The sequence below is a fragment of the Protomyctophum parallelum genome, assembly GCF_964188405.1.
Source record: "Protomyctophum parallelum genome assembly, chromosome: 16".
Classification (NCBI taxonomy): Eukaryota; Metazoa; Chordata; class Actinopteri; order Myctophiformes; family Myctophidae; genus Protomyctophum; species Protomyctophum parallelum.
In genome coordinates this window covers 10,510,437-10,520,487 of record NC_139711.1, presented here as the reverse complement: position 1 = coordinate 10,520,487, position 10,051 = coordinate 10,510,437, and the positions used below count along the sequence as shown (strand labels likewise).

At 41.0% G+C, this 10,051-nt stretch overlaps 1 protein-coding gene across 2 annotated transcripts; it reads left to right on the top strand.

The window, feature by feature from the left end:
- The first annotated feature begins 69 nt into the window (after window positions 1–69).
- Window positions 70–9,551, top strand: dcps (decapping enzyme, scavenger). 2 transcript variants are annotated; one of them, XM_083785873.1, is made up of 6 exons: window positions 70–265; window positions 3,547–3,697; window positions 5,230–5,375; window positions 5,981–6,094; window positions 6,402–6,512; window positions 9,035–9,475. In XM_083785873.1, the coding sequence occupies exons 1-6, from the start codon at window positions 71–73 to the stop codon at window positions 9,299–9,301; spliced, it is 984 nt and encodes a 327-aa protein (XP_083641999.1). In that variant the 5' UTR covers window position 70; the 3' UTR covers window positions 9,302–9,475. The 2 variants fall into 2 exon arrangements, with proteins under 2 accessions (XP_083641999.1, XP_083641998.1); XM_083785872.1 differs by lacking the exon at window positions 70–265 and adding an exon at window positions 773–1,214 and having other exon boundaries at window positions 9,035–9,551.
- Window positions 9,552–10,051: the final 500 nt, after the last annotated feature.

The following is a 10,051-nucleotide window of genomic DNA, read 5'->3' as shown; positions in this document are numbered from 1 at the left end:
GAATTTAACCAAAACACAGGAGGTGACGTAGGCTGGCCATGCCCCCCCTCCTTTTTTATTTCAAACAAATATGGCGGACAACGCGACCATTGAAAACAATGAAAAGACTAGTAATGAATTATCTAAAAAGAAGCTGAAACGTGATTTGGATGTGGAAGACCATGGAGATGGAGTGGAATGTGGAGCAAATATTCTGTCTGGTTTCAAAACAACCCGAGTTTTGAGAGAATCTGCACGGGAGAAGACCATATTTGTCCATGGAAAGGTAACGTATCTAAACGTAGCGTTACTACAGAACTTCTACAGAATGTCCGGTTTTGTATTACTTTGACGGGTTGAAATAAGCGCTTATTTGTGAGCTGAGTCAAGCAAAGAGCATCAGGGCTATGGATCAGAGCTAAATCAACCCCGCCCGCATGTACTGCTCCGCCTCCGTAAGATTGCATTTGGAAAACATGGCACATGCTGATTGAAAAAGTAATTTAAATGCTTGTTTCAAGTCAAGTAGTCAACCCGTCCTGGTGCGTGTGGTCACGGTGATGATAATGAATGAACCATAACCATATCATGGTGAGTTCGGCTCTCGTCGGATATATGTCCCGCCTCCCACCTCGTTCATTGGCCAGGAGTTTTGCAGTCACTCAAACACTACCGGAAGGCGGTGATGCGCAGTCAGTCCCTATGGTCCCTATGAGTCAGTCACCCCCTCACATTGAAAGCACTGCCAGCTCTATGCATTAAAACAAACAAACAGCTCGTACATTAATTAATGGACTGGAGACGAGACTGCAGCCGGCTCATCTCCGCGTAAAACCACGTTGAGGCAATTTTATTAAATAATATAATACGAAGAAAACGGTGCCAACTTGCCAAGTATGCCCAAAGTGTGTTTATACCCGCGGTGCTTCAACCGGCAGAAGACGAATTCAACCGTTACATTTCACCAACTGCCTCGAGACCCTGAAGTTCTGCAGTTGTGGCTAAGCGCAATGTCTATAAATTATGTGGAATCACCGAGCTTACGTTCACGGGATGTTCGTGTGTGTAGTGAACACTTTTCGGGCGAGGACTACCGTACCCCGACTAGAGGACAACAGAAATCTAAACTTTTGAAATCTTTCGCTGTTCCATTTACTTTTGTCGACCCTGGAAGACTTCTAGAAGTTCCAGTCACAACAATAGTAAAGGTAGAAGTTCCAGTGACAACAATAAAGGTAACTAACTGGATAACTCACTCACCCCTTTTCCACTTCAGAGTCAAAAGTGTCATCTCACCCCGAAAGTCCGGGCATGTCGCCCGGGGTGAGATGTCTCTACTTTCGTGGTGAGTTATCCACTAGTCCCACTGTTATGTCCTCTGTGACAGAGAGAGCGCGCAAGAGGGACTCCAGGGTCTGTGGACAATAGATGGCAGTAGAATAGAGTAGTTTTTTGAATATTAATAGTTTACTGAATATTTCTACTTTTACTGTGTGTAAAGTGTTTACACCTTTATTAGTTTATTTCACAAGGTTATTATTATGAAAGCAAAGCACTACCTAACACTAGATGTAGCCTACTTGAGTACTTTCACTCAAGTGGTTACTGATCAATTTTAAATGGCAAAGTTTCACTCAATCACAGCTTATTTTACAATGTCTCATAGTCATTTATACTTTCATATGTGGTTGGTAAGTCATAAGGTGAGCTGTCCGCATCTCTTGTGTGAGCTGTCCGTCTCTTGGGAATACTGGATAACTCACCCCTTTACTACCCCTTTACCAACTCACCATCAGGGCCGGATTAACACCACTGAGGGCCCCTGGGCACTGAAGCTAGAAGGGTCCCCCTTCACGCGCACGCAACATTTTTGCTGTTTTGTAGCCGTTTTGGGGCAGTTTTATGCCGTTATATTGGCCTATTTCGGGTCACCTACCCCCCCCCCCCCCCCCCCCAGAGTGACAGCCAATCTAACGCATTGTTGCTGCTTTAGACACAATTGCACTTTTCAGCTGCCCTTCTCACCAACAATAAAACACTAATCTTTTTAGACACCATTTATTTCATTCGGATTAGCAGGGAAATTATCTGTGGAACTAAAATAATAAGGGCCCCTGGTGCCCAAGGGCCCCTGGGCACGTGCCCAAAGTGCCCATATGGTAGATCCGGCCCTGCTCACCATAGAGACATCTCACCCGACATGTCAAAAAGTGAAAACATATCACCGGGTGAGTTATCCAGTATTCAAAGTAAATGGAACAGCGAAAGATTGGAAGTGAGCTAAACGGTGAGGTGATAAGTTGGTGGATTTGCATTTTTTTATACAATATAAAAAAATAATCTATCAAATGAAATGACAGTATTGACATGGTTGACGGGCTCAGGGACTAGAAACCTGAACATGCTGGGAGTCAGTGGGACCCTGGACCCAGCCCATGCAGATGACTGGTGATTCTCGTTTTTTCCACTCGTTTATGGATTTTAATTACTGGGCACACACAGTTCCAAAGAAGTGGTAGACGAGCTCAAGGGGCCTGCCCTAAACGGTACCGATTTTTGAAACACTTTAGGTTCTCAAAACAGACTATAGAAACTTGCAAGAACTTCTGTTGCAAATAGCTCATAATATATAAAATATTACAAAGACAACTGTAATATTGTATTTATTGGAATGGCCTGATCCTAATGGATTTTATTTGTCTGATTTATTGTAACTATATAACAAATTATATCAAGAGTTGATGACACTGAATTATGTGCATGATGTGATACCTGGGAAACAAAAGGAGCCGATCATTATTTTGTGTCCCTATCTTAATATTAAAATGGTTGTTGATAGATTGATAGGCCTAGTACTGCATAGTGCATATGAATCCCATAAATAACAGTAGCGATTGATTATAGCAAGGCAGATGGCTTCTTGGTTAGGGATGAAATTACCTTACTACCTAGGTTCCATCCTGGAGGCTAATCTTTCTGGTGATAAAATGGCCACCAACGTAATAAAAAAAGTCAACCAAAGAACAAGATTCCTTTACAGGATCTCCTCACTGGTCAACAAAAACACCTTGAAGACCCTAACAGGAGCCTTCGTACAAGGTTTTCCCAAAACACAGCAAGTACAGCATCTTGCAATGGGTCTGGTCTACAAGATTCGCTACCCCACCAAGATACCCATGTACCTGTCTAAATACTACCTTAATGTTAACAAAGTCTAACTATGTGCAACCCAGATTCGGCACAAACAAGGGAATAAATTATTTCCGCTCCTATGCCACCAAAATGTGGAACGCCATACCAACAGTCATTAAGACATGCAAATCCCTTGACTCCTTCAAAACCGCTCTCAAAGGGCACCTACGGACGGCTGCAATTCGAAACAGTCTTTGTATTGAGTTGTGCTTGAAATGTACTGTAATTCTGCAAACTGTTAATAGATATTTCAATCAATCAATCAATACTGTCCTTACAACACCAGACGAGAAACGATACTGAGCAGTCAGTGAGATTGCTTGACTGAAACTACCGTTACACATTTTTTATTATGACTTTCATCCATGTCCCCAGCTGGAAGACCAGGAGGCTGTCGTGATCCTAGAGAAGACTCCCATCTCAGAGGACAGCTTGTCTGAGCTGTTCAGTGGTTCCAGGATGAAACTGGACATGAAAAATGATATCTACAGTACTTACCAGCTCCAGCCCCCTGCCCATCTCAATAGTATGGCCACCTACACACACTGTTCTGTCATTTTCTCTCAAAATGGCAATCCTGTCAAATTAAAGTATTAGAATGATGCAGACATTCATATATAAACAAATACAATACAAAATATAAAAAAATACTTCTGTATTGTGAAATACATAACGATCTGATGACTCAGTCATCAGTCATCTGATGACTCAGTCATCAGATCGTTATGTATTTCACACTACAGAAGTCTTTTTTTTCCATTATATCGTTGTGGCTTCCGCCCTAAACGATTGGTCACCAACTAGGCAACACACACTGCAAGAGTTCACCAAGATGCGATCCAGACCCGATATAGGCTACATCATTTGTTTTTTATTCCAATTCATTTTGACATCTCACGCACGCGCAGGATGCCGTGATACAAGCATGAGACCGACACAGGACGTGTCTCTCTCTCCGTGCATGGCACACACACAGGAATAGCCAGGCTACCCGGCGAAATGTTTGACGGGAAGCGTGTAGCCTACGTGGGCTGCAGCGAGACATGGCGTTAAATCTTGATTTTCATGAAAACTGTCTCTCTTCGCACGTGGTGCGCGCGTGCACAGAGCGCACGAGGTCCAAAAGTTTGCTCCGATGCGGTTTTATCAACATATTCAAGTGAAATTAGTTGGTTTTATAGACTATTTAACAGCAACATTGGGCTAATATAGCTTGCATGTATGACACAGGACAGGGATTTACCCAAGGAATAAAGGTTATATATACTGTATTATCATCTATCGATATAGTTGACACGACAGACAGACAGTATCAGTGAGCACAGCTGTCCTGTTCTCTAATTGGCTGTAATACAGGACTTCTCTGGACGCGATCGCAACCCATTTCATACTGTACGATGTCCAGTCGGCGACAGAGCCAAATATCAACCCTGCTTGATATTCAGAAATGGTCGGGAAGGCGTCGGCGAGCACGTTTATCGGCACTATATCTTCTCGTAGAGCCTTTCACACACAGCGAGCAGGGGGCAGAACACATCCATCAAAGCTGTGTTCAGACACAAGGCAAGTGTCTTGAATGTAGCTCAGTAAGGGCATATGTCGACCCCGCCCGCTCACCTCTGCCCCACCCCCTCTTGGTACTGTTGCCATCTTGGATCCTAAACACATGGGAGAGGGGTGGGGCCGAGAAAGGCCCTTTATGTTATTATAGATTGTCACCAAATACCAATAACAGTCAATAAGAATAATATAAAAAATAGAAGTCTGCACATTGTAACTTTTAAAGCTTCCAGTCAAAGCTTTAGAAATTAAAACCACCCAGCCATAAAGTCATCATGCTGGTATATTCCACCTAGTTTCTCTTTCAAATCTTCCAGCTACTGTAGGGGCGACTTGCCTCAATCAGTCTACCGTAATTTATTCTAAATCCCCTCTGTGAGTCAGTGTAATTGAATGCTGGAATTCTGCCTAGAATGCTTGTAGTAGGATACAGTGAATAGTGAACACTGTAGCAACTTAGGCCTGTTGTTGACAGACCTGGCTTCTTTTGTTTTGCAGTGATCAAGACAACAGTGGTGTGTCCAGCCACAGAAAAACATGTGAAGAAGTACCAGAGTCAGGAGATTTTTCTGGTGAAGGAGACCGAAGAGGACTACAAGAACATCACTCTGCCATACATACAACAGCAGAGCTTTAGTATTCAGGTCATTTGACATAAGTTGTTAAAGGTGTATTTCACTTTACAAAACCTTCTGGGGTCATTTTAACGTCTGCTCTGACTTTTCTGTGCACCCGAGACAGTTTGGAGACAATTGCTGCTTGATTTTAGATATTTGATATTAATTTTATCTGACTGAATGGGCTTATATGAGGGTGCAATTGTGCATGTCTGATAAAAATGAATATCAAATACTAAAAGACAAAACAATAACTAGTATTCGTTATTATTATAGATTATAGATTGGTTAAAATGAGTCCAACAGGACTCATTTAAACAAATCAGATTGGCTCAGATCTGATTCAGGCTGGATTTGGCTGCCAGTGTAAATGGGGCCTTAGATTTAGGCATAACGATTTCCAAGCATGGACAGTATTCACACTCCTAAAATCTAACACACCCATTATTAATTAGGTCAGTTGCAGCTATGTTTTTACAATACGGTGTACTATAAGCCAAAGTCAGTCTTGAGTCTACTCTACCATGTATTTAATGGTGTAGTTTATAACCTGAACTGGAAAACAAACTATAAAAATCAAGTAATTAATTGGACCATTTTGTAATAATTATTTGCATAACTGTGTCCTCCAGTGGGTGTTCAACATTCTGGAGAAGAAGGCAGAGGCTGATCGGATTGTTTTTGAAGATCCAGACTCGCAGCTTGGCTTTATGCTCCTACCAGACTTCAAATGGGACCAAAAACAGGTTGGAGAGATAAGATGGATAGAACAACAAATTAGCAAATTGCCAATGTGATGTGAACTTGTAAATTAGCAATTTTGTAGCTGCTTGTAGATCTGCTTTTTTGACATTTCTGAAAATCTTTGCCTATGATGACATGTGCTAAATCGGGATGCCGTGTTGAGTGTGGAAATCGAGGGATCATTGACATTGGGTTCAGACAAACGTAATTTCCAGTCTAAATTTATAAGGTATTCTTAGTTTGTTTTTAATTTCATCCATCAACCAGCTACACTGTAAAGCACTGATATAGCTCCTCTGTCCTCTCCAGAATGATAACCTATACCTGATTGCAATAGCTCATCAGAGAGGGATCAAGAGCCTCCGAGACCTGACCCCAAAGCATGTTCCCCTTCTCAAGAACATCCTTAAGAAGGGAGAGGTGAGATATTTATTTCCTTTTCTTTCTAAATTGGCATTTTCAGGTGGGTTGCCAATTTAATCCAATCACGAGGGAGTACCCATTTATCACTTAAGTTTGATAGTGTTCCGCTTCCAATTTTGCCTGCTCATTTCATTTTGTCATCACTTCCCATATTAATTTGTTAGTTTAATCTGTATATTGTATAAATTTGTATATTGTATCCCTCTTGATTGGATAAAATTGGTATCCTGATCTGAAAATGCATTTTCTTTTTTTTAAAGACCTGGAGAGATAAACTCAGCTTAGGTCCATTATTTCTCCACTTTAATAATACCAATTTGCATTTGATATCATTTTAATCCTTGATTAGTCACCTTTAAGTAGCCTTGCTGAGCCATAGGGCAGGAGCCTATCTCCTGTTTCTGTAGCGTGAGGCAGCTTGATGTACAAGTACACCCCCTGGACATGACGCTAGTATGTCACAGGGACTTACACCCCAATCCAACCCTTGATGCTGAGTGTCAAGCAGGGAGGCATTGGGTCCCATTTTTAGAGTCTTTGGTATGACCCGGCAGGGGATCGAACCCCAACCTCCCAGTCTCAGGGCGGACACTGTAACCACAAGGCCACTGAGCTGGTATTAGTCACCTTTACAACGAGGTATAGATTGTAAGGATCAGGCTTTTGTGGAATGAGCAACACAGCTAAACGTGTCGGTAGCGCATATAGCAAGTGGTGGGTATTCACCCATGCTTTGAGTTGTTAGTGGATTGGATGATTGCACTCTCCCACAGTAGTAAGGAAAAAATACACATATTGGCAATTTTTACACTTTATTAATTTTACACTCAGTGTTAGGGAACTCTGTAGCGTCTGGAAGATCCATACACAGCCACTTCTTACAAATTACAATTTACAATTTAGGCATTTAGCAGACGCTCTTAATCCAGAGCGATTTACATTAAGCAAGAACAAAAAAAAGCATGGGAATACATCACATAAAAAGCATTTATCATGAAACATGCGTAAGCTAAGAAAGTAACAGTGGAATATCTATATAATGAAACTATACATATATACTATACTATGCTATACATGTGTACTATGACGTGCTATGACTACATACAATGCAATTATAGTGCTGTCTACATAACATGCTATAAGTCTGTATCAAATGCTATCTAAGTCTACAGAAATGCTATCTAAGGGGGTAGGGTAAGTGCTATGGGCCATGATGGAGTCTGAAAAGGTGGGTTTTCAGACTACGGCGGAACTTCTTGTTATGGTATGGGGCAGTATCTCTGTCACAGGCAAGACAGAACTTGAAGTTGTCATCATTGAAGGCAATCTCAATGCATTGAGATATCGGGATGAGATTCTGGAGCCACATCTTCAGATTCTGGGACCTAATGCCATCGCCCCCACAGGCTACAGAGCCAGGATCATCACAGAGTAGACTACCTCCAGAATTTGGGAGTGGACCTCAACCCAATTGAACACTTGTGGGATTAGCTTGGGAATGCTATACGTGTTCGAGTGACCAACAGAACCACGTTGGCTGACTTGCAACAAAACCTGGTTGAGGTATGGGAGGCCATCCCACAGCAAAATGTGGCTAGGTTGGTTGACCAGCATGGTGCCAAGCTGTTGCAGCTGCTTTTGGATCTTCCACCCGCTACCGAGTTCCCTAACACTGAGTGTAAAATTAATAAAGTGTCAAAATGGCCAATAACAATATGTGTGTTTTTTTTTTTTTTTTTTTTTACTTTTTTTCTTCTTATTACTGTGGGAGAGTGCAATCATCCAATCCACTAAGCAACTCAAAGCAAGGGTTGAATACCAACTACTTGCCATTTCTGTCACATTTTTTGGAGGTGCTACCCACACGTTTAGCTGTGTTGCTCATTCCATGAATGCTCGTTCCTTACAATCTATACGGTACCTAGTTGTAAAGGTGAATAATCAACGATTAAAATGGTATAAAATTCAATACTGATTGGTATTATTTTAGTGGAGAAATAATGGACCAGTTCAGTTTCCGAACTTTTGTTGCCGAGTTTAGATACCCCTTTTACTGAATAAAGACTTTAACAATGATGCGCATGCTGGTGATGCATGCGTTAGCTAAAGAGCCAGGCCAGGCCCGATAGGCAAGCAGAAATGCAGCACCCTACACTATAAATAAAGATATATTTAACACTTATTTTAACAAAGCAATCCCTTACTCCACCTTTTTAAATGACATAGAAAACCCAGAGAAATACATTGTTACCAGTCTTCCTGCCGTTGTCTGTTTATTTCATTTTGTTTAGCTGTCTGAATGTTTTTCCCCTTCTGTATCTATATAAAAGTAATTTACTTCATCTATACAGTATTTTCCTTAATTGTCCTCAAATGATTTGTGATTTCATTGTATACTCCAAGATTCATCGGACAACAGCTTAACAAGTGTAACTGTCAAAATGTATGCACAAATGTATAAATTATGCAATCAATTTATCAATATAGACTGTAACTGTTTCACTTGTGTTCCATCCTAGGAGACCATAATGCAGCGCTATGGGCTGCCAGCCTGGAAGCTGAGGGTGTACATCCACTACCAGCCGTCATACTACCATCTCCATGTCCATTTCACTGCGCTGGAATACGACGCACCTGGTTGTGATGTGACCCGGGCTCACCTCATCCAGAATGTCATCCAGAACCTGCAGTTGTACCCACAGTATTACAAAACCCAGACCCTGTCCTTCACCTCGAGAGAAGATGACGGATTGCTCAGCAAGTTCAAAGACGCTGGAAGGTTGTAGTGTACAGGATAAGAATGTGCTCTATAGGTATGGGTAGAATTTGGTGTTTAACTTTGTGTTTCATGAACAGTTCTTTATTGTTTGAAATAAATGTTACTAACTTTGTACAAAAAGGTTGAATTATACAGTATGTATTGTCTGTATTGTGTTGTGTGACTGTAATGCCATTTTACTTTTGTTTCATTTTTTAAACAAACCATGTCAAATGAATGGTTTATATTACATTAGGACTAGGTCTTAATCACATGTGTCTTTATAGACTTGAGAATTTTTGAATAGTTCAAATAGCCAATCTACAAACTCACAACATGCTATTAAATTACACCCTTGGCTTGCACACTTGAGGGCGCTGTTGTATTGAACACGAGAATGCTGAAAAGGGTTGACCAACTTGACCATAATGGGAATGCTGGCAAATAAGAACCTAAAATATGATGGGGGTTAAACATCAGATGGATGGATTTGTTTGTATAAACGGAGGCCATTTTGTGTTTATTTCTGTTTATCGGGGGTTTTAAGCATTTAAATTGGATTTGATTTGAAAATTTAGAATTTCTTTTCAGTGCTCAAAAGTTAGTATACGCTATAAAATGTCTTGAAATTTCGGCGCTTTCCCCGCTTTGTTTCCATTGATTTTTTTTTTTTTTTACAGAACTCTTTAGCAGATAGGTTCTCACTTGTTAGTTGTTAGATAACATAAAGACTTAGAGACTTGTCAATTAGGCTACTTATCTGATCTGAGGTCAGTTG

Excerpts from the sequence above, each read along its gene's own strand:
- dcps (XM_083785872.1), top strand. The coding sequence starts at position 876 with ATGCCCAAAGTGTGTTTATACCCGCGGTGCTTCAACCGGCAGAAGACG. Across the intron at positions 1,215-3,546 it reads TTCCAGTGACAACAATAAAG|CTGGAAGACCAGGAGGCTGT; the intron begins GTAACTAACTGG and ends CCATGTCCCCAG. Across the intron at positions 6,095-6,401 it reads TCAAATGGGACCAAAAACAG|AATGATAACCTATACCTGAT; the intron begins GTTGGAGAGATA and ends TGTCCTCTCCAG.